The sequence below is a fragment of the Crinia signifera genome, chromosome 9 (assembly GCF_055691185.1).
Source record: "Crinia signifera chromosome 9, ASM5569118v1, whole genome shotgun sequence".
NCBI lineage: Eukaryota > Metazoa > Chordata > Amphibia > Anura > Myobatrachidae > Crinia > Crinia signifera.
Genome location: NC_139225.1, coordinates 115,731,474 through 115,756,803, shown reverse-complemented (window position 1 = coordinate 115,756,803; position 25,330 = coordinate 115,731,474). Strand labels below are relative to the sequence as shown.

Below are 25,330 nucleotides of genomic sequence, written 5' to 3'. Positions count from 1 at the left end.
CAGGGGCCCTGGGGGAGTGGGGACCCCCCCAATAAAGGGGTCCCCCCCCTCCAGGACTTACCTGACCAGGCTGAAGCCTGGTGCTGTCCTCGATGCCCCTGGGCGGTGGGCATCGAGCTGATAGTAGTGTAAAAAATAGAACAAACTATTGTTGTAAATCCCGAAAATACAAATTCGTAAAAAAAAGGTGTATTTCTCCCTACGAATACACCTTTTTTCTACGAATCCATTTTGGTAAATGTCCCCCAATATGTCACACATTGCAATGTCCAATATGCTGCATGCATACCTCCCAACACTGGAGGCAGAGGAAAAGGGACATCTGCGCTTGCCCGCACTAATGCCAGAAACACAATGCCCTCTAGCAGTGCCAGATAAACAATGGGCGCCTGGTTGTGGTGCCATTGTAAATAAATATTGTGGCGGTACAGGTGTAGCCACATTCTGTACCGCCAATGAAAGTGGGGGTGTGATACATATATGCCCCCAATAGTGCAGTGCCAGATATACATATATGCCCCCAATTGTGGCAGGTATGCCCCCAATAGTGCCAGATACACATATGCCTCCAAAATAGTGCCAGGTATGCCCCAATAGTGCCAGATACACATATGCCTCCAAAAAAGTGCCAGGTATGCCCCCAATATAGTGCCAGGTATGCCCCCAATAGAGCCAGATACACATATGCCCCCAATATAGTGCAGGTATGCCCCCAATAGTGCCATATACACATATGCCCCCAATAGTGCCAGGTGTGCTCCCAATAGTGGCAGATACACATATGGCCCCAATATAGTACCAGGTATGCCCCCAATAGTGGCAGGTATGCCCCCACAGTCCCAGCAACACATACTGTTGCCCCCAGTGCCAGAAACACATTTACCCCCAATGAATTTCTCAGCAGCAGCACAACTCACCGTTGTTGCTCCTGCTGCTGCCAGGGAGAGGAGGTAATGTAGGAGGCCCGGGGAGCTGCTCCGCGGTCCAGGAATGAGCACTTCCATGGCGGGTTGCAGCAACAACAGCGGGGTTAAGCGCCGGCCACAGCAGGGTCAAGCGGCAGCCACAGTGGGGTTAAGGGCGTGCGCAGTCTGCAGCACGCTCGATACAGGGCTCTGCCGCATGTGCTTGCTGCAGTGACCTCCTGCCGCGGAGGGAACTGCTGCAAACTGACCGGCATCTGCCAAGCAAGCTAATGCAAATACCCCAGCGACGGGTTGGCGAACCAGGCACTATACGATGTGTATACCGATGTATATGCAACTGTGTCTTAAGTCCTGCAGCGAATTGAATCTGTGAGTATGAGGCTGTTTCGGCACCCAAGAAAATCCTCTGCACATCTGATAGTCAGCAGATCCTTCAAAGTTGCTCACTTCTGACCTAGATACTGAGCACCGTTACTGTGCATTAAGAATTTCATCTTAAATGTGCTCTTTTGGGAATATAATATTATTTTAACAATGTCACTGGGGATAAGCCTTTCAGATAATTCCCACTAACAGATCCCATTTCTCGTTCTTGAGAAGGAGGAGTATACTTGGTGACATTGGCACGGATCTAATTTGGAAGTAAATGACCATACACGCTAGGTGATATTGGAACCCCGACACCGCCAATAGCATGTTAGAGGAGTCTTTTTAGAGGCCCCACGTACCCAGATTCGGTAGAGACGCAGTAGGAAGACCCGGGTTTCATCATCCTACTGACTGTACCATCTTGTGACACCTTATATACGGTACAGACTGTTTTTATCTGCACCATGAGAAGTTTTCTGTTTTTTTTTCCCATGGCATTTTTGTGCCACTGCGATGAAAAGAAACCGCTTTATGTACAGCTCTGTATCTGTCCAAATAAGCCAGTGTGAGCATTAACAAAGATACTTCCATAGGAGTTATCACAAGTGTTTTTATCTAAGCACATGTGAGCACCTTACTGCATGGTCATTTAACACTCTGGTGACAACCTAAAGATACCCTCATAGGAGTTCACCCACGGTTGCCTATGTAAGCACATGTAAGGACTTACGGACTGTGGATATTTGGGGAGCCCCCAAGTGAAGCGCCGGTTGATCTATATTATCTCTTTGCCATAAATAGGAAATACTGTATAGAGCAGGCATTCCCAACCACGGTCCTCAAGGCACACCAACAGTGCTGGTTTTAGTGATATCCAGGCCTGAGCACAGGTGACTTAATTAGTATCTGAGGGATTCTGATTAAACCATCTGTGCTGAAGCCTGGATATCACTAAAACCTGCACTGTTGGTGTGCCTTGAGGACCGTGGTTGGGAAAGCCTGGTATAGAGAGGCTAAGCACAATGTTTTTGCATCTAGGAACTTAGGGAGGAGCATTTATCTCTCCACATGCTACTTCTAGAGATATCACTTATAGCTGTAGCTGTTGCAGCACAGTACAATAAAAGCTCTTCGAGCTACTTAGTATGCAGAGTGCTACTTAGTACTCAAATAGGAAAAACTGTATGGATATTCTAAGCTATATTGCAATCAAAGCTGTTCGTGCTACTTAGTACGCAAAGTGCTACTTATTACTCATATAGGAAAAACTGTAAACCACAGCTCCAGCTGTATAGTGCAGCATGTGTCACAGTGTCAGCAGCATCGGTGTCTAGGCACACTGCTATAAAATTGCCATAGCTTAAACCTATGAATAAATTAAAAGGAGTTTAAAGCTTAATTTCTTCGGTTTTGGTAGTCCAAACGGCTCAGAATCAGGTTCTTATGGAAGGGGAGACATTTAGCTACCAGAGGATATGATCCCCAAGTTTCTGAAATCCCCACACAGTTAAGAGCAAGCATCAGAACTCATGGTGGGTCTGAATTAATGGGTCCATTATAGTCTATGGGGAAAATGTGTCCATTTTGCACCTTGATAGCTTCGGTTCTATGTATCCTACAGACTGAGACCATATGAAAGACGCTTAGCTTCCAGACTGGCTAGTTTATGTGATACCATGGGGGGGGGGGGTCCCCTCCAGCTTGCAGGGGTTTCTGGCTTCCTCTGTAGCCAGGGTATCATTGCCGTACTGCGGGTAGGTGTTTGAGCAATCCAGCGCTCATGTGGGACAGCTCCTGCCAGGTGCTCAGCTCCCTATTGCACAGCAGGTGCGCCCAAACCTGACAGTGGTGCGGGTAGGGGACCGGAGCTGCGGGTTGATCCCTGCAGTGTCTGTGCCTTTGTCAGCAGCTCCTGCGTGTTTTAACTAATGTAAAGAGAAGCACCTTCAGCATTCCCCTTAGACATGTAAAGCCTATGCCGTTTCTCACTCCATAGATGTGGGCTTCCATGAAGCCCTGGTTCACACTCAGTAGCCATTTAATTAACCCACTCGGTGCACGAGACTGGCCAGTATGGTGACTGCATGCTCACTATGGGGATAGCCCCTATGTGTTTTAAATAGCCTAATAAGAGGCACGTCCATAAGTGCCCATATGCAGTACTTGCATAACATATGCAATAGCATCTTCTGAGAAAAAATGTCTATTTAACATACAGTCTGCATCCCGGGAGACGGGATGGTGGAAGTCACAATACCAACACCGGCATCTTGACTTGCACAAGAAGACAGTTGGCAGAATGCCGGGATCTCAAATGCATGTATGTATTCGGAGAGCATTCGTATTACACCTGGGGAAGGGGTGTTGTTTGGCTTAGGCACTAAGGGGACTTAGGGTTAAGCTGCAGGGGGTGGGGTTTCTTTAATATGGAATCTTAGTCATCAATCTATGCCTTGTGTAGGGGAACGTCACCAAATGCAGATGAAACTAATGGTGTACCTCACTTATTATTATTTCATTTATAAGACGCCACAAGTGGTTTGCAGCACCATACATAAGGCACACAATGGAACAACAAAAACAGAGCATAGGTAACAATTATCACCACAGTGCTCAGTACACAATACAGCTGGGATGTCGGGAAGCAAAGGAGTTGTTTGCGTACTACCAAGGGCGCGTTCTTGTTAGAGATTAATGAGAGCTGTAATTGAAGTGCGGGAGAAGAGGTCTGTGAGAACAGGAACAAAGACGGCCCTGCTCCCAGAAGATTACAATCTAGAGGGATGAGTAGACAGACAGGTGACATGAGGTGCAAGCAAGGAGGCCTAAAAGCGCGACGTGAGTGTGGCAAGGAATGCCAGGACATGGGGCCGCGGATACAGAGAGCAGCCCCCGTACGAGCTTATGCGGAAGGTGGGTGTGGGACGCTTGGTTGACCCTCCAAGTGAATACGGTGAATGCCCATTCGTCCTAAAAAACATAGAATTGAATACCACATTTGTATTTTGGCAAAGCAAGCACTTAAATACATTTCTTTTGCAAAAGTCGCTGCAAAACGTTTATGTTTGTATAATAAATATATTCATTATTTTTGGGTACAGTGTCCAGAGTCCATAGATTTGCAATGGGACTAACACGTTTTTTGCTATTTATTTAAGCGGTTGGATTTCTCTGGCATTGAGCCAGACATACGACCATTTGAGGAGAAGAGCAGCCATCGTTTCATCGTCAGCTGCCAGGAATTGAGCTTTAATATACTTGGGAATGTGATGGAAAATGCTGAAGGTCCCCTGACAAATGTATGTATTTTTTTTCAATAATAGTGATGTTGCTATAATTTAGGATTCCCTGACTCTGTAATTTAGGTAAATTAATATTGTTAGCAAACTGATGGTCTTTAAAATGAGAATATATAAGGAAAATAAAAATAGCTTTGTACATTTTATGAGTACTTAAAGGGGGTTGAAGACTTAAAGGGCTAGGCATGCAGCGCCATTGGTCAGCAGGGTGTTTATAGTAGACATGTGTGGCACGATTGGATACCGGCATCACATGCAGCCATTTGACTCCTCCTCCTGCCAGAATCTCCCCATTAATAGGGACTGGATAGTCCAGCTCATTTCAGAACTTTGTGATATGTAGCACGTACAGTGCTACATATCTTTATATATTCCCTTAAGAGAAAATATGAAGATATGTAGCACTGTACGTGCACTACACACACATTGATCTTGTATTTTATGCAGAAGAGAGAAAAAAAAAGAGTCCGAGGTCATGGCAACAAATCCATAGTTTTTCAATCCAAAGATAAAACACTGGAATGTTCATTTTAAATCTAAAGTGATCCATGAATGCCATGCTAGGGGCGACTGGCCATGGCACAGAATAAAATCTATACAATGTGACTTACACAGCTTTTTATATTCTTTTAGTTCAGCAACAACATTTCATCTAGTGCACCGTACATGGAACTACCCCAGGAATTTCCAGTTGTGGGCATATCTGTCCCGCCAACACCAAGGAATATGTTTGTACCATACTTCTGGAATAACATTATGCTCAGTGGCAGGGAGGCATTCTCTCTCCTGTTCCTGCACTGCCAGAGACAGTAGAGGCTCAGTCCCCACTGCACCCTGGCTCCATTAGGCTCTACCTTTAACCCCTTCCCGACATTTGGCATACATTTACGTCATGGTCGGGATGTACTTCCCAACACATGGCATAAATGTATGCCATGACTTTAAAGTGTCACCGCGTCTATAGACGCGGTGACAGAGGGAAGATGGCTGCTGCCCCCCCCCCCCCCCATCGGCGATCGCTGCGATTGGCTGTTCAAATGTGAACAGCCAATTGCAGCGTTTTCTGTGTTCCGGCCAATATCGGCGCTCGGTAACACAGGGATCGGTGGTGATTGGTACTTGATCGGTGGTGATTGGTACAGCACCAATCACCACCGAGTGTAAAGGGGTCTTTGGTGGTTGCCCCACCTGCCCCCAAGGCTGTGATTGGTCCGTCGGACCGATGGACCAATCACAGCCATTGCACCTCAGTGAAAGTAACGGAGACCGCCCTGCCGCCGCTATTCCGGTCAGGAACAGCGTGCAGAGCGGTCTCCGTGCCCATCTGTCTCCCTATCTGACCTCGATCAGCGTTGGTGGTGTGGTGGCATCCGTGCTGCCTGCTTCTGCTGCTGTTGCTGCAGCATCATAGTAAAATATAATTTTGTCTCTGCTGCCCCCTGTGGCTGATTGCAGTGCAGACGGGCTTAAACCCTCTGCACTGCTTTTTTTCCTGCCCCCCATTTGTGCTGATCAGTATAAATTAACTGATCAGCAACTTTTTTGGGGTGCAGGTTTTTTTTTTTTATATATACCCCGTCAGGTTGCGCCAAAAGTTGCGCGCCTGCTGCCCCTCACTGCTAATCAGTGTTGCATCACTGATCAGCATTTTTTTTTTAAAATTTTTTTTTTTGAGGGCTGTGGGGTCTTTTTAAAAAAATTTGTGGGTGTCCTGTGGCCGCTGAGCGCTGATCAGTGACTTACATCACTGATCAGCATTTTTGGCACAGGGTTGATCTAATTTTTTTTTTTTTGGATCAAATTCCTGTTGCCTTTGACTGATCAGCAGTTTTTTTGAATTTTTTTTTTTTTTGAGGGTGCTGTGGGGTCTTTTTTAAAAAAAATTTTTTACACCCACTGTGATTTTGTGGGTGTCCTGTGGCCGCTGAGCGCTGATCAGTGACGTACATCACTGATCAGCATTTTTGGCACAGGGTTGATCTAAATTTTTTTTTTTGGGATCAAATTCCTGTTGCCTTTGAGCGCTGATCAGTGACGGACGTTACTGACCAACATCTGTGCTCAATTTTTGGCGCAGGACCGTTTTTTTTTTCTTTTAACCCCTTCAAGGTTGTACCAAAAGCTGCCTTGAAGCTGCTGCCCCTTAAGTGCACTTACACGTGTTAAAGCACTACATACACACTACATACCCCCCGTGTTGAAATAAAGTTTGTACCCCCCCTACACTATACACGTGTTGAAACACTACACTTACACAAACACAAAAATAATAAAAATGTCCCAATCATCCCAAAGACTGTTTTCAGCGGAGGAGGCATATGCCCTTATTGCCTCTGACACTGACACAGCCAGTGATGAAAGCGATGAATTTATCGCATTGGTCTTAACCTCCTCTTCCTCCTCTAGTGATGAGGGACCCCCTCAAAGACGCCCCCGTAGAGCAGCTGAGACCCCCCCCCCCCAATGATTGATCTCGTATGGACCCCACCACCAGACAATTTTGAGCCCCAGGTTCCTGAGTTTTTGGCCAACCCAGGAATCCAATTTGATACTACAGGCCTCAAAGAAATTGACTTTTTCAAAGTCTTTTTCTCTGATGATTTTATAAATTTAATGGTGGACCAAAGTAATTTATATGCCCAGCAGTTTATTGCCCAAAACCCCACGTCATCATTTGCTAGGTGGACCCCTGTAGATGCAGTAGAGATGATGACGTTTTGGGGTCTGGTGTTACATATGGGCATAGTTAAAAAGCCAGAAATTAGACAATATTGGAGTACAGATGTTCTGTACAGCACCCCACTTTATCGTATGGCCATGACCCGGACTCGTTTTGAGACGATCCTTAAATTTTTGCATTACAACGATAATGCACAGTGCCCACCCAGAGATGATCCCACCTTTGACCGGCTATTCAAAGTCAGGCCGGTCATTGATCATTTCAGCGCCAAATTTGCTGAGATGTACATCCCCGAAAAATTCATTTGTGTAGACGAGTCACTTATACATTTTAAAGGAAGGGTTAAATTCCGCCAGTACCTTCCCAGTAAGAGGGCAAGGTATGGCATAAAAATGTATAAGCTGTGCGAAAGTACCTCAGGGTACACCCACAGGTTTAGGGTATATGAAGGGAAGGACACAAGAATTGAACCGCCAGAATGCCCCCCCTCCCTCGTAGGTGTTAGTGGAAAGATTGTCTGGGATTTAGTGCACCCCTTCCTGGATAAGGGTTATCACCTCTATGTGGATAACTTTTACACCAGCATCCCCCTGTTTAAGGCCCTTGGTTCAAGAGGTACAGCAGCTTGCGGTACTGTGCGCAAGAACCAAAGAGGCCTCCCAAAAACGCACGTTGCCCAATTACTGAGAAAGGGTGAAAGCAGGGCACAATCCACCGAAAATATGTTGTTGGTCAAATATAAGGACAAGAGGGATGTCCTTATACTGACAACAATTCACGAAGACAGTACCACCTCCGTCCCTGTACGAGGTACCAGTACCCACACCTCAAAACCTATTTGTATCCTAGATTACAATAAGTACATGGGCGGAGTGGATCTTTCAGATCAGGTACTGAAGCCGTACAGTGCCCTGCGGAAAACAAAAATATGGTATAAGAAGCTGGCCGTGTATATCATCCAGATGGCACTGTATAACGCTTACGTACTATTCCGTTCTACCAGCCAGACGGGGACATTTATGCACTTTCAAGAGGAAGTCATAAAGGGCCTAATATTTGGGAACCAGCAGGCAGAGGGCCCCAGTACTTCTAGTACTGGCCCCCGTATTGTATCAGGGCAGCATTTTCCTAACGAAATCCCCTCCACTGGAAAAAAGGGCAGGACACAAAAAAGGTGCAAAGTTTGCTATAAAAAGGGAATAAGAAAGCAAACTATTTTCCACTGTGAAACTTGCCCCGACAAACCCGGCCTATGTATGAAGGAGTGTTTTAAAATATACCACACATCTATGGATTATTAGGTTCATCATTTCACCGTGCTTCGGGGGTCTTGCTAATGCGACATAGCACCCACCATTCATTCCACCAGAATCTGTGCTGCAAAATCCAAATATCACTCCTTCCCTTCTGAGTCCTGCCATGCACCCAAATGGTATTTTTTGGTCACATATGAGGCATTGCCGTACTCGGGAGAAATTGCGGCACAGATTTTGGGGTGCTTTGTCTCCTTCATTCCTTGTGAAAATGAAAAATTTTGAGCCAGAACTGCATTTTTGTGTAAAAAAATGTAATTTTTCATTTTCACAGCCCAGTTGTACCAAAATTGGTGAAACCCCTGGGGGTTTGAAATGTACACTATACCCCTAGATGAATTCCCTGAGGGGTGTAGTTTGCAAAATGGGGTCACTTGTGGGGGAGGTTCCTAACTTTTAGCATCTTATGGTGCCTAGAAACCTACATGGTGCCTAAAAAATTATCTCATAAAAGGAGGCTCCAAAATCAAGTAGGTGCTCCTTCTATTATGAAGCCTGTGGTTTGGTCAACGTGCACACTAGGGCCACATATAGGATATTTATGAAAACAAAAGAATTGGGGGAATCAATTTTTAGTCACATTTCTCTAGTAAAATCTACTGTGTTCCTTAGAAAAATGTATTAAAATTGAAAATCTGCTAAAAAAATGAAATTTTGAAATTTCACCTACACTTTGTTTTAATTCCTGTGAAACACCTAAAGGGTTAACAAACTTCCAAAATGCTGTTTTGAATACTGTGAGGGGTGCAGTTTTTGAAATGGCATTATTTATGGGGGTGTCTCACATACAAGTCCCTCAAAGTCACATCAGAACTGAACTGGTCCCTAAAAAAATCAGTGTTTGAAATTTTCTTGAAAATATGAGAATTTGCTATTCATATTTTAAGCCTCCTAGTGTCCAAAAAAATTAAAAGGAGGTTGAAATAATGATGGCAACATAAAGTAGACATATGGTCTTTGTTAGTTATTAACTATTTTGAGTGGTATGATTATTTGTCTCACAAGCAGAAAATTTTACATTTTGCAAATTGCAAAATTTTTAATTTTTTTACGACATTTTGGTATTTTTCACAAATAAACACAGACTGTATCGACCAAAATTTACCACTAACTTAAAGTACAATGTGTCACGAGAAAACAATCTCAAAATCACTGGGATAAGTAAAAGCAATAAAAAGTTATCCCCACATAAAGTGATACATGTCAGATTTGAAAAAAAGGGCTCTGTCAGGAAGGCAAAAACAGGCTGCGGCGGTAAGGGGTTAAGTCAAATGAGTCTCCAGTACTGGCAGCTAGATCCCGGGCTGCAGTTCTTCAGCTGCTACAGTAGAGCTTTTTCATTTAGGCTGTGGTGGTTTACAGCTCCCCTGCAAAGCTACTTGTTTACGGTATAGAGCAGGCATTCCCAACCACGGTCCTCATGGCACACCAACAGTGCAGGTTTTAGTGATATCCAGGCTTCAGCACAGATGGTTTAATCAGAATCCCTCAGATACTAATTAAGTCACCTGTGCTCAAGCCTGGATATCTACAAAACCTGCACTGTTGGTGTGCCTTGAGGACCGTGGTGTGGAATGCCTGGTATAGATGATAGACAGTGCCTAGGTCGACCACTAATAGTCGACAGTGACTAGGACAACCCCAAAAAGGGTCAACGTACCTTAGGTCGACACAATCTTATGGTCAACATAGGCAAGGTGGACAGTCAATAGGTCAATATGTGTTTTTCCTGATGTCTATGTGATCGTACGTCCACATTGACACTGTGTATATGTCCTGCATCCCCTCGCATGGCTCACTTCGCTCGCCCTGCTTAGGGGCTGGTAATATTATAGTATTATAATTATTACTATTATATTCCCACTGTTTGCCCACTTGGATAACAAAGTATGAAATACCACCTTTAAAAAAAAAAGAATCATGAAAAACTCAGGTTGACCTTTTGACTGCGGACCTTGCCTATGTCGACCATAAGCGTGTGTCGACTTTTTGGCACTGTCAACCTAAGGTATGTCCACCCTTTTTTAGTAGTTGTCGAATCTAGACATTGTCTGTCCACTGACTGCATACCAGCTATGTGCTCTAACTTATCACCAAAGGCTTCATGTACAACTCTCCAATTATTACCAATCTTTAATGTGCATTTGTTTTATATTATTAGTCATTATTGGGATACATTTGTGCAAAACAAAGTAAATGTAAACAAATTGCTCTTCCTCCTACTATAATTGTGTGAAGATAAAGCATTACATTTAGCAGAGGTTTAATTTCTAGCATTTATAAGGCCTACTCTATATTGTTTCAGGTTGAGCCATTCTTTGTCAGCCTAGCTCTGTTTGACGTGAAAAATTACTGCAAGATTTCTGCTGACTTCCACGTTGATCTTAACCCTTCATCGGTAAGAGAAATGTTGAGTAACAGTTCACCGGATGCAGCTGTGGATGGCAATTCTAAAAGGGCGTCCACCAATGAGAACCTTGTCCACGGTATCCCAGAGTCTCACTTTCAATACATCAAAGAGGTAACGCCTATTTAGTTCAGTGCAACACTAAATCATCACTGTCATTTATTAGTGGATTATCTATTCATTTTTTTGTTGAACAACCATTACAGTATGTTTATCTTCCTGTTAATTCTAGCTTCAAGTGACCTTTTATACATTACAATATGACTGTTACTTATCACTGATTGGAGAGGAACACCTAGTTTTTTTCATTAGCATTTAGAATGAAGACAGCTATGAAATACATTAGATCTCTGTTTGTGTAAACAAACCAGGGATCATTGTATGTCCATAGCATAATAATTATTTGCACAGAACAGAAGAAATATAATCTTTTTTTGCACAAAATTTTATTTGAATTTATATAACAAATGTGAGCGACGCTGGTATTTTTTGCTGATCTTTTGAACATCTCTCTCAGTGCTTTTGGCACTCAAAGGGTTAAATAATGCAAATAGAGAAAACAGGTCATGTTAATGAATTTGAGATGGTAGGTCTGATGTTAGGCAGGTAATAACAGGAATTATAAATGATTACCATAATCACTGTTTCCATTTTTGAGGTAAAAAACGTAATACACATTTCCTGAGAAATGGATGGTATGTCAGTAGGTCGACATCACAAAGAGTTGGCAAACGCAAAGGTTGACATGGCTGTGGTCGACAAATGAAAAGGTCGCCGCACATTTTTTTCTTTTTTTTTTTTTACTTTTTCATACTGTGCCATCAAAGTGGACTCCTAATGGGAGCAGCGAAGTGTGTACGGCACAGTGAGGCATCTGACCTAAAGCATGGAGAGTGTATTGAGCCATGTGAGGGGATGCGGTATGCTAATTGGGGTTTCCATGGGCTCATGTTTCGACATTGACATTGTAAAACGTTAAGAATCTTGTCGACAGTGTCTTGTGTTAACCTTTTTTGTGTGTCGACCTTAAGTATGTCGCCTATTTCTGGGGTCTTTCATTGGCCAACAACACTCACTATTGTGAGGTTCATACCGAGCATGTTTTACCTGTGCTCACAACAAATATTGTTCTTCAGTCTCTGGGAGTTATAATGTACTATACTAGGAGAAAGGAACAAAGAGAAACAGCAATGCAATGGTTATTTATGCACACAGCGTAGTATTTTAGCTGGAGCAGTTCAGCATATTACAGTTTGTGGAGCTCCTGTGTCACCAGATAGGTAGATACGGTAATTATTTGAAGCAGGATACCTTGACGTCTCCTTGGTTTCAGTGGGGAATGGCAGAAGATGGTCCCGGGATAGATTTTGCAATCATACAGAAACACGGTCATGAGGCTATCCAGGTCTCGGACCCGATCTCAACGGGCGATTGCCAGTAAGCAGGGCTTTACAAAAGGGAAGAGCTAAGGGTTGGACAGTCAGAATGGCAGCAAGTGCAGAAAAGGATAATGTGGCTTGTAAGAGGCGAGCCATCTGAAGCAAGTGCCCTGAAAAGTCTCATAGTTATCAAAGAAGTAGGTCACCCGTATCCATATACACGTCAGTCTTTAGAAAGCCAGTGTGACATGGTTGCAGGAGAGGAGGGTGCCAGCGTACAGAATAGCTGCTTTGGTTGCATTATTCAGATGTTTAAAAAGGTTTCTAGCTGGCAGTATGCAACCAGGAAAGATAGAGAAGCCAGAAGCTGGGGTCAGACGGCACTGCCTGCTTTAGGTACTGCCTGCTTTACGTACTGCCTGCATTAGGTACTGCCTGCTTTACGTACTGCCTGCATTAGGTACTGCCTGCATTAGGTACTGCCTGCTTTAGGTAGTGCCTGCTTTAGATGCTTACTGCCTGCACAAAAACCAAAGCCATAAACAACTTGCTTATGCACAATTACAACTTAATTACACATATGCACAATAACTTGCTGCACATGTCAATGCTTGAACGGTGAACGCTCAGCAATTACTTATTAGCAAGGTAATCAGATGCAATGTTCTGTGGCTCCTACAGTATCTTATTTGCAAGAGATTCCTAGTAAACCTAAAACATGTGAAAGTTACTCTTATTACATCATGCATGACGCCGGATCACAGTATCATTCTGCAACAGGTAACATTCCCTGTGCGCCAGATTCCATATACTCACCTCATTGTGTACCTACCAACTTTTACATTGTTTCCTGTTGGGAAGTGTGAATGGAAAGGGGCCATGTCACTGGTACGTAGAGAGCTGCCACATGTCCCAACATTCAACATTTGTAAAGCGCAACGGAATCTGCTGTGCTATATAAGAAACTGTAAATAAATAAAATAAGTGTCCCAGGGGCAAACCCAAATTGCACTTTACCTACCCTATAAATGGTACTCACGGCATTGAAGAGTTACACATCTGGCAACTGTCATGTGATCATGGCGGAAGTTCTTATCCTTATATCTGGACTGTCCTGTCTAAAGGTGGCCATACATCTACAGATCGATTGTCAGATCTGTCTGGTTGGAACAAAAACCTGGTAATGGATGAGAGCAAATGACAGTTGACCATTTGCTTTGAAATGCTGGAAAACTGGCAAAAACTGTCATTGAGATATTGCCAGGATTTTGTTCCAACCAGCCAAATCTGACAATCGATCTGTAGATGTATGGCCACCTTTAGTAAGGATACTTCATGAAAAAGGGCCTCAATCTGCTATGGGGCAATGCATAAGGGAATTTTTACTTTGCTTGAGTAAAATATCAGCTGCCTATTGCCTATATTTCTGTGCGCAACCCATGACAATTGTCCTTACTATTTAAGTTGCAATTCTCGCTATATACGGAGCATAATATTAAACAACTGATGCAAGAAGAATGAACCTATGTGTATCCTCACTGCGATATATTCACTTAATTAACATCCAAGCAATGGGAGAAATTTACTGAGGTGGGAGTTCTCTTTCACATGGGATGTTGCAGTGGGCAACCAGTAAGATATTCTCTATTATTTTATTTATTAACAGTTTCTTATATAGCGCACACATATTTCGCAGCGCTGTACAGAGAATATTTGAACATTCACATCAGTGGAGCTTACAATCTATATTCTCTACCAAATGTACACACCTTCACTCTTGGGTTTATTTTGTTGCAGCCAATTAACCTACCATTTTTGGGGGGGGATTGTGGGAGGAAACCGGAGTATCCGGAGGAAACCCATGCAAGCACGGGGAGAATGTACAAATCCTGCACAGTTAGGACCATGGTGGCAATTGAAGCCATGACCTCAGTGCTGTGAGGCAGTCATGCTAACCAGAGGCGTAACTCTGGAAGGCAATCTGCCGCCGGGCTCCTGCTTCTGCTTCTTAGGCGGGCACCTCTCCTCCCCTGCATGTTTTAATCAGTTCATTGAAAGCAGTCAATATTACTTCTGCGGCTGACTCCCCCTCCTAGCATCATGTTTGTCACGATGCTGGGTTCTAACACCCTATATTAGAACCCATGACCTATCTTACTGGAGACAGACACCTTACTGATTGAGCTATTTGGGGGTCACTAATATTTATCTTGCCTCCGGGCAACTGGAACAAACTTATGCCTCTGCTAACCATTACATCGGCAGTGCTTCCCCGAATTATCTATTATCTCCTGGAAGGTTTTAAATAAATAAGAAGTAAAGGTACTCTTTACCTAGCACGGCGCCCACGATTTTGATCGTGGGCATCGCAGGTAAAAAAATCGCAGGCATTGAATGCACTAAAAATCGTGTGCGACGCGACCGACCCGATGCCCGCGATTTCCCATAGGGAACAATGTTAAATGTCTCAATTGACCCGATTTTCATGTTCAATGCCTCAATTGACCCGATTTTTCCATAGGAAACAATGTTAAATGGCCCACAGAGGTCAAATAGCCACCCTGAAGTGTGAAATGGCCCCCACAACTGTTAACGCCACCCCACGATCAACGTGAACCCGAAGCGTGGCGAGCGCAGCAAACCCGCGAGGGGCGGCGGTACGCGTCCTATGACCTTTTCATACCTCCACTATCCACGTCGGCGTGGAGTTGAGAATAGAATAGTGTGGCGAGTGCAGCGAGCCCCGCGAGGGGACGCGGATACCTTCACAGGTAAACGCATCCCTTCGCGGGCTTCACAGGTATCCGCGTCCCCTCGCTGCGCTCGCCGCGCTTCGGGCTCGGTGGCTCGCTGCGCTCGCCACACTATTCTATTCTCAACTCCACGCTGACGTGGATAGTGGGGGTATGAAAAGGTCGTAGGACGCGTACCGCCGCCCCTCGCAGCCTCGCGGGCTCGCCACGCTTCGGGTTGACGTTGATCGTGGGGTGGCGTTACCAATTGTGGGGGCCATTTCACACTTCAGGGTGGCTATTTGGCCTCTGTGGGCCATTTAACATTGTTTCCTATGGAAAAATCGGGTCAATTGAGGCATTGAACAGGAAAATCGGGTCAATTGAGACATTTAACATTGTTCCCTATGGGAAATCGCGGGCATCGCGTCGGTCACGTCGCACCCGATTTTTTAGTGCATTCAATGCCCGCGATGGGCGCCGTGATAAGTAAAGAGTACCGAAGTAAATTATAATTGGTTGCCCATAGCAACATCCCATGTGAAATAGGAATCCCATCTAAGTAAATTTCCACCAATGTCTATTGTTTTACATACATTTGCACCAGCTGCATGCAGCACACGCATTACTCCCTGGGACACGCGTGCTTTGCCTGATTGCAATGTATAACTTTTAAAAAGGGGAAGTTGTTTGTTTTATATCCTAAATTGAAACTGAGGTTATTAGAAGTTTTGGGCTGTTGAATTTTTTTCCGATTCACAGATTCAGTGAGAGTGTTCCTTGCTCTTGCGGCTGCTGCGGATATTTATACCTCCCTTATTGCTGCTCTTTTCTATGGTTGCAGGGAATATTTTCAGTGACAAACCCACATTCCGAGATCTTCTTGGTAGTGCGAATAGAAAAGGTATTACAGGGCAACATCACGCACTGCGCTGAGCCATACATCAAAAACTCCGATCCTGCAAAGGTATTTATTGTTCTAACATGGACATTGTTAGCGAGGACATTTTGATAATTGAAATCATTAATTTCCTATCTAAATTCTGTTTTATTTCCTTGTTACTCTGTTAACCTTAAAACTAGTTAATTATTTCCTGCTATTTAATGACTTCCTTTATTTTTAATTAATAGCTTCCTGATTGCCTAATTACTTCAATCACAGTAGGAAAAAAATAGAAGTACTAAAAGTAATAAAAGTAGAAGTAATAAAAGACTAAAGGTCCATAGACACCGGGCGATTTTGAGCTGAAAGCAGCTCAGTTTTGTTGTTTGAGCTGCTTTCAAAAGCTGCCCAGGGTCTACGGGCCAGCGATGAGTGGTGAGTGCTGATATGCGCTACAGGTTGAGTATCCCTTATCCGAAATGCTCGGGACCACGAGCATTCCGGATAAGGGAATATTCCGGTTTTTGGAATACTTTTTTTTTAGCCATACTTTCCTGCCCCTGGTGGGTCCCCGATGGTCCCTCGGCGTCCATGGAGTCCTCCGGCGTCCACGGCAGGCCACCAGCACTGTCTTCGGCATCTCCAGCGGTCCCAGGAGTGCTTTGCGCAAGTTCCCAGGCGCGCCGGTGATGTCACCGGCGCGCGCGCGCACTCGCGCAAAGCATTCCTGGGACTGCTGGAGACGCCGGAGAGGATGCTGAAGGCCTGCTATGGACGCCGGAGGACTTGGTAAGTATTAAAAGAGGGTTAGGGGGAAAAATTTTTTTTTTAAATTATTCCAAAAAAATAATTCGGATACGGGATGCCCGGATACGGGATACCCGACCTGTACCACATCAATGCCGGCCACCGCTGCTCATCTGGTGGTATTACCAGCATATGACCGATGGGGTGGACGGCTTCCATAGCATCCTGTTATGGAAAGTCATTCACCTCTGTAAAAATTGCTGGCCAGGGGGAAAATCGCTCAGTGTTTATGCACTGAACGATTTTCAGGCCAGCGATTTTCACATCATCGCTGTCCATACACACTGGGAAAAATCGCCCAGTGTGCATGGACCTTTAAATAAGCTGAATGCAGGTTTAGCTGACTTTTGGGACTTCTTCTTTGGTAAATCCAAATGGTAAGTGCAGGAATGCATGGTGCATCACAATGGCCTCACCCCTGGGTCTGCAAATCACAGCATCAACGCGCTGAGGGCAAAATGATACGGCGAATTACAGCAGCAAATTGGCTGTAGCGGGAGGGTTCTCTGGGCCCATTTGAAACCTGTTTGCAAGGTTGCAAATTCACACAGGTGGGCGATTATTGATACACTGTGTGCGTACGGTTTGCAGTACCGATGCGCGAGGGTGTGCTGCGATGAACTCCGGCAACCATTGCTGCTGGCTATTTATAAGGTGATTGAAATAAGTGGGCGTGTTGGGGTGGTAATCAACAGTTTTTTGGGAGTGGCAAGAAAAACGATGGGCATGCCAGGTGGGTGGAGCAGGTGTGTGACTCTGACCAGTTCAGAGCTGCGCAGAGCCTCACTGCCAGAGACGGGACAAGCCCTCTGAGCTAGTGCTCAGATGCTGCCCGGCATTAGACTGCGTGTGTATGAAAAGCATTGGCCACCCTAGCTGTGTATATAGGCTAGGGAACAGTCTGCTAAGACTTGCTAGATGCAGAACTGTGTGTGACTGCGAATCGGGGCCTAAATGACTACTATCAAACTTGGCAGAGAACTGCAGAGCAGCACAGTAATAATTTGAATGTGAGTACTTTATTAAGTCATTGTCCAGGCAGCAAGATACCTTCATAAGCAGCTAGTAGGTGTGAAATGAACGTCTGTATGAAGTAAAGTCCTTACATCCATCTGGTTACTGCAATATACTTTCTTTCCTTTCCTGTAGACAGCACAAAAAGTGCACAAGATTGCTAGACAAGTGTGCCTGCGGCTGGGTCAGTACAGAATGCCATTCGCTTGGGCTGCAAGGTGCTGTACTTTCTTATTTTACTTGCAACTTCATCCTTTCAAAAAAAAAACTGTTGTACTGTAGGTGCTAATGTATTCTTTTTGAATTATTCTACTTTCCAGACCAGTATTCAAGGACACACAGGGCACCCTGGACACCGAAGGGAAATTCTCTCCTTTATATAAACAGGACAGCAGCAAACTTTCCAATGAAGACATCCTGAAGTTATTGGCAGAATATAGGAAGTAGGTCTTTGTAGTATTGACACGTCACCATCTCTGTGTGTCCCATTAGTTTAGTTGTTTCTTCACAATTCCTTAAACCTGATGACCCTTTTAGAAAAAAATAATACATAGAAAAAGTTTAATTCACATTCACAAAAGTAGCAGTTAGGGATGGGCAAAACATGACCTGCGGGCTTTATGTGTGCCCCCAGGCATTTGGGTTTAGCCGTTTCCCTATTTGTTTATAGGTGTATACTGTAGTAGTAAAATATAGCAACTCGCATAATTCATTCAAGCCAAAACTTTCACCTAAAAATATACATCCGAATCTAAAGCTGGCCATACACTTGTCCGAATTGGCCAATTTTCACCCGATTCCGAAGGATCAGACTGAGAAATCGGGTGAAAAGTGAATCGCTTGGAAATCTGATCCGATGCGCAGTCCTGTGCTCATCCAATTAGAGTCGGAGATGATTGCAAAAGGACAGTATGCGATATATCCCCGGAAGCGCCCATGCAGCTCAACAGGGATTGGTCACAGCAATGTATGGGGGGGGGGCTTAACATTCTTACAGTAAACGCAATCACCATTTTTATAATAGTTATTGTACAGTGAATGTGAAATATGTTGTGTGCGGTCCTTGAATGGTTCCTAACACTTGTTAAGTAGTGCAGCCCCCACACCTTATTATAAATTATTGCTTACACCCGAGTTATAAGGTTTTCAAATTACCTACACCATACGCCACTTACTTCTTCCCCATTCTGGGTGTATGAGACTATTCTGCAGTTAAATCCACCATGGCTTAATCGTGAGCCAGAAATGGTGTAAAGGCATACACTACTACGATATGGCCCTTTTCCACGAGATTTTGACCCATCGTGCCGATAAATTGTGTGAAAAGTGTCAAATCATATGCCATTTACCGCCAATTCAGAGATCGGCACTGCTGCAATAAGGGTACATCACATCCCGCAGAAGTGAATGGCATTGCATACGATCATCGAATGCAAAAGGACAGCAGACGATGTATCATTTGTGATCTAGCCACCAAGGAGCCCAGCTGGTCCCCAGCGGCTCATTGACAAGTAATTTCATACCTCCCCCAATTGTTTGGCCATCTGAACTCTGACAAAACACCCACTATATGATCTTACCTGTGTACACCCATTAACACAACATTTCATGTATGGCAAATGGCTCAAAGATGCATAAAGCGTGTGTATAAATGAGAATCAAGCCGATAGGGTTTACAACAAACTGCATTTCTTTATTTTTATTACATTGTAAACCGTAACAATATATTTTGCAGACCAGAGAAGACTAAACTCCAAGTTATCCCAGGACACCTGGATGTGACTATAGGTTGTGTTCCACTTGACTTTTCAAGTAAGCTTTTAAAAAGTATATTTGAACTAGTGCACAGTAACTGACTATAGCTGTGCTTTCCAGGCTGTCATTACACATGTTACGTACAGCAGCACATAGCCTTTCATCTTTAGATTGTGCTTGTTATTTTGTTCTACTGTATCTATTAAGGTGTACACAACTTTTTGTAATGGTTTTGGCTAGCCAATTATCAACTCATTAGAACTCAAGTGCAAGCTGAGGTTGTCCATCACAGCATCGTTCATACTGTCCACAGTTATTAGAATTGGTAATAAAATAGTTTCTAAGGAAATAACACGATTAATGATAAATGTTTATATATATGTATATATATATATTTTTTTTTTCTTAATTCTAACCCAGAAAACTGACTGGGCATAGCTCAAACTTATTTATGCATGATTGATTCCTACTCTATTGTAAAGCGCAACGGAATATGCTGCGCTATATAAGAAACTGTTAATAAATAAATAATAATAAATACTCTCTCTTTTTTACTTTATAGGATTCCATTCTATGTGGTATATATTCTAAAACATCTAAAAATTAAAAGAGGTGATGTAGTCCATAGCAACCAATCAGAAGCTGTCCATCATTTTCGAGGATGCAATAGAGAAATGACAGACAGAATCTCATTGTTTGCTGTGCGCAACATCATGACTCTTCATTTATAGATGCCTCAGTAAATGTACACCCATGTTGTGCTCTTGTGTCATTTATATTTGTGGTTTCAGAATTTTTTTTTTTTTTTTAAACCCTGCATGCATTCATCTCCTGCATATATAAAAAGTGGTTTTGCTAAATTTTGTCCTTAAGTCATTGTTAAAATACTATGGGCTAGATTCTCTAAGCTTCAAAAGTGAAAAAATGAAGAGTGATAAACAGCCAGCCAATCAGCTCCTGTCTGACATTTTTCAAACACAGTCGGTGACATGGCAAGTAGGAGCCGATTGGCTGGCTGTTTATCACTCTCCATTTTATCACTTTTGAAGCTTAGAGAATCTGGTGCAATATATATATATATATATATATATATATATATATATAAAAATATATATATATATATACACTAATGTAATGTACAGTATATACACAAGCAACATGAATTACCTCCTATTTCCTCCATTAGACTGTGTGACCTCTTCCTACATCCCGGTTAGGCCGTATGACAAACAAAACCAGAAAATCGCTATGGAGGTTGAAGAATTTCTGCCGGAAACGACAAAATACTGCTATCCGTTTACTACCTACAGAAACCACTTCTATGTGTACCCGCTGCATTTAAAGTATGATGGGCAGAAATCATTTGCCAAGGTAATCTAAGCTTAGCTTTGTGTTTCTGAGGTTACATGTGGTTATTTGTCATTTATTATCTTTATGGCTTTTTCTCAGGCCAGGAATATCGCAGTACGAGTTGAATTCCGAGACTCGGATGAGTCCGATGCACAAGCTCTGAAGGTTGTCTTCTTACTATCTCTGTCTGTGTACTTAATATTAGTAATGCGGTTATTTGCCTTGAATAGCTTCTTTGATGTGCTGACCCAAATTGTGCCTTATTGTTGGTTGCAGTGTATTTATGGAAAGCCCGGGGGCCCTGTATTTACCACAAGTGTATATGCAGTTGTCTTACACCACAATCAAAGCCCCGAATTTTACGATGAGGTGAGCATCCTTTTAAAAGACAATAATTGATAAAAATTAAATACAGAGAACCTGTCATCGGGAGAAGTTATAAACCTTTAGTTATCATTTTTATTTAAAAAAAAAAAAGGGCATGTGGCCTAATTCAGACCAGATCGCAGGGCACATTTTATTAGCAGATGGACAAAACCATGGTGGTACACTGCAGGTGGGGCAGATGTAACATGTAAAGAGGGAGTTATACCCCCCCCCCCCCCATAGTGCCTATAGAGAATTAGCATACCCTGTTCAAGTCTTACCATTTGTCAAATAATACCATGGAAAATAGACTGGAGAAATCAAACATTTTCCAGCTATATTTACGCATACCCCCTATTGGTGGCCTGCTTGGTTTAGAATATTGGGTGCTTGATACTCCATGTTCCCTATCGGTAACAGGACCACATTTTAGAAAATGTGCCATTATTTGTCCAAATAATCAACTTTAGGGATTGTGTTTCTTGGAATCAGCGTAATCATGTGAAAATAATATTTAAGAGAAAACTTATTTCTACTGAATAAAAACTGTGTTATTTGTTACAGATTAAAATCGAGCTGCCATTGCACCTTCACCAGAAGCACCATTTGTTATTCACATTTTTCCATGTTAGTTGTGACATAAACTCGAAGGGGAGCAGTAAGAAGCATGACCATGCGGAAACACCAGGTATCGGATATCTGATTGGATGCTGTGGCATCTGGGGGACACTGCACTGCTTTTACTATGGTCCTAGTGTCACTATTTTGAGTACCAGTGTCCCCCAGATGGATTACTGTAGTATATGTTAGAGAATTATGGTACTGTGGCAGGGACAGCATACTTCCACATGAAGGTAATGGGGAGGATCCGGTCCAGGTTTTAGAGCAGCAGCATGAGCAAGAAAACTGATGTGATCAGGGTAGGGCTGATTAGCAGCACCTGTGCTCTCCTGATATAAGTGTTTGCAGGGCAGAGGGTCAATGTTCCTGATGGTGGAACAGCTACCCAAGTGATAGGCCTGGGGTGTATGCTATTGTAGGGACCACTGAAACATACTTGGAAGTTTGTTCTATGCTGCGACACCTGTATGCTGCAATTCTGTAACTATCCTTGCCTATGCTGTTTACCCGGTATGCGGTTTACCTGCTTCAAAATAAAGAGCAAGACTTCATCTTACCCAGTCTATGTGATTCCTTGTCACAGCATGTAATACATAATATATGTCAACAATAGCATTGTCGATAATGTAATTGTCGGCAGCACTATGGCGTCACCAAGGTTGCATGCTAGAACGGTTACAGTAGTATGTTGTGAGATAGTCTGTTAAAGCAACATGTTAAAAGTTAAACTGTGACCAAGTTAGGCTAGTCCAGATTTTTGGGGTAACCAAAATATCCGGACTAGATTGAATACCCACCTATGTAGTTGATGCTTGTGTTTCAGTACACAATTGCTGCATATGTGTCATACAAAACTATCTTTTTGTGCACCACATGACATGACACAACTTAGACTTGTGCCCGGGGTTGCGTTTCCCGGATTTTCCGACCTTTTCTTGAAATCAGGATATTACTGAGTTCCCATCTCCAAGCATCTTTGCATATACTGTATGCCACTCTTACAATATTTCAGAACTCTTTGTGTGTTATCCCTATAGCCCAATGGGGCTGCGGACAAATATCCACAGGTCCAGGGTGAGACCAGGTTCTATATAAAGTGATAAAGTGGAAAATGATTTACTGATATAATTACTACACTTGATGAATGACAATATGATACAGATCTGTTGTGAATTACAGTTGGGTACAGCTGGGTCCGCTTACTGAAGGAGAGTAGGATTATAACGTCCGACCAGCAGTTGCCAGTGTCTGCCAATCTCCCCCCTGGTTATCTAAGTCAGACTGATCCAGAATTGAAAAAGGTATATATGTCACGTATATCGTATGTATACCTCCTATATACTGTAGAAGAGGAAGTAATGCTGAGCAGATTACAGCTGTCTCTAGCTATTGTGTATGCAGCTGAAATGCATACATTTTTTTTATATCTTCCTAATATCCCCAAAATGTATCTGATATATAGGAGGCAATGTAAACGCACCTCCCATTAATGCTTGTTATATTTTTGTCCTATAGAGTAGCAATGATATTAAGTGGGTGGATGGAGCAAAGCCACTCTTCAAAATCGGTAGTCACTTAGAATCCACTGTCTATACGCAGGTAAGTGTGCGACCTTCTCACTGGCGTAAGTCAGTAGGCGCTCAGAGTAACAAATATACATTATAACGCTATAGTCTTGAAACTCATATAACTTTATTGTATTTATTACTGTTTATTCATATTTTTATATAATGTACAGGTGTGTTATAACTCAGCCGTGATTTGTTAAGAGGGGTGTACACACAGTGCGATTTCTTTTCTATTCAATCCCAATTCGATTGTCATTGAATCAGGATGGAATCGCACAGAGCGGTGTACACATTTGATTTAGACTGTATAGTACAGATCTGTACTACAGTATATATAGTCTTGCCTGCACAGTCCATTTTTGTATTCGATTTCAATGGCGCAGTGCCGTGCATCAGGATCAAATCAAAATCGAATGCGCTCGATTTCCATTCGATTTTTATTTTATTTTGCTTATACAGGTTGAGTATCCCTTATACGAAATGCTCGGGACCACCTGCATTTTGGATGGGATGCAGTTAATATCCCGGCGGTCGGGATCCCGGCGTTTAGAATCCCGACGCCGGAATCCCGACCGCCGAAATGCCGACACATTCTCCCTCCTGGGGTGTCCACGACACCCCTGGAGGGAGAATAAATTAGTGTGCCGAGCGTAGCGAGGCACCGGGCCCGCTGCGTGGCGAGCGCAGCGAGCCCGCAAGGGGGGGGCGATCCACATCCCCCCCTTGTCGGCATTTCGGCTGTCGGGATTCCGGCGTCGGGATTCTGTACGCCGGGATCCCGACCGCCGGGATTCAATACTGAATCCATTTTGGATAACGGATTTTTCAAAATTTTGGAATATTTTTTTCCCCCCATATTTACCTGGTCCCCTGGTGGTGTCCCGATGGTCCCCCAACGTCCACAGCGGCCTTCAGGATCCCCATCAGCGGCATCTCCTGTCCCAGGGGAGCATTGTTTGCAGAGATGGTGCTGAAGAGGATCCCGAAAGCCGTCGTTGTCATGGGGGGACGAGGTAAGTATTAAAACCACGGTTTTCAGATTTTTTTTTTTTTTTTGTATACATGGATAAGGGAGACCTGACCTGTATATGCAAAATCAAATAGAAAAGTAGACTACATTGAACCGTATGTACAGCAGCCACTGGCATAATATCAGCACCTGTTCCATGGTCAGAGCCTGACCTCATTCAGTTTGTTTTAGTTTTCATTGTAATATGCACCTGCATAAAGGCCTGTGATGGAGAGATATGAGACCGTTGTCACTTTGGCAATAACATTTCCCCCCTTTCTATAATATTTCCTTGTTTCAGCTGCAACCAGTCTCCGCTTGGTTATTATTTATAATCTGACACTGAGACATTGTCATATTGCAGGATCTACATCTGTACAATTTCTTTGAATACTGCCAGAGGATCTTGCCGGGGTCAAAAGATCTTCCCGGAGAGCTTGTGAAATATTTGAAGGTACGCGTGACATTTTATCCCCCACACCAAGTTTTCCCACAGAAATTCTCTTCTGCTTCCTGTCCTGGAGGTTACTGGCTGTTATTTATGACCAGGCTGCAGGGAGCGGTGCAGCTCAGCGATGGGATTCATTTCTAGTGTACAGAGAACACACATGTAGCCATGGTTACACAGTTCTGCAATACGGGACCTGTTGGCAGCAATTGGGAAACAGTATTTAGAATGATGACCTTTCTGTGTGCTCTGCAGTCTTGTACAAGGGGCGATCCATTCATCATACATTTTAAGTATGTAGCTACAGTATTATGAAGAGACAGGACCTTTATCAGATATTGGCCCATATTCTGACTGACACGTTCCCCTGCGTGTACTCACAGGCCAGCGATTATTTCTCACGA

The 25,330-nt window shown here is 43.4% G+C and overlaps 1 protein-coding gene across 3 annotated transcripts in view; it reads left to right on the top strand.

Annotated features, from left to right (window-relative positions):
• The window catches only part of DOCK11 (dedicator of cytokinesis 11), a 249,713-nt gene that overhangs the window by 66,745 nt on the left and 157,638 nt on the right, over nucleotides 1-25,330 (top strand). For all 3 annotated transcript variants that reach the window (XR_014460735.1, XM_083159557.1, XM_083159556.1), the window contains exons 11-23: nucleotides 4,454-4,594; nucleotides 10,893-11,108; nucleotides 15,950-16,072; nucleotides 17,945-18,027; nucleotides 18,130-18,252; nucleotides 19,545-19,621; nucleotides 20,751-20,935; nucleotides 21,014-21,079; nucleotides 21,191-21,283; nucleotides 21,845-21,968; nucleotides 23,081-23,202; nucleotides 23,417-23,500; nucleotides 24,843-24,932. Coding sequence is in view for 2 of the 3 variants with exons in the window: in XM_083159557.1 (XP_083015683.1) it covers nucleotides 4,454-4,594; nucleotides 10,893-11,108; nucleotides 15,950-16,072; nucleotides 17,945-18,027; nucleotides 18,130-18,252; nucleotides 19,545-19,621; nucleotides 20,751-20,935; nucleotides 21,014-21,079; nucleotides 21,191-21,283; nucleotides 21,845-21,968; nucleotides 23,081-23,202; nucleotides 23,417-23,500; nucleotides 24,843-24,932 (1,527 nt within the window). In the remaining variant the exon portion in view is untranslated. The remainder of the gene's footprint in view (nucleotides 1-4,453; nucleotides 4,595-10,892; nucleotides 11,109-15,949; nucleotides 16,073-17,944; nucleotides 18,028-18,129; nucleotides 18,253-19,544; nucleotides 19,622-20,750; nucleotides 20,936-21,013; nucleotides 21,080-21,190; nucleotides 21,284-21,844; nucleotides 21,969-23,080; nucleotides 23,203-23,416; nucleotides 23,501-24,842; nucleotides 24,933-25,330) is intronic.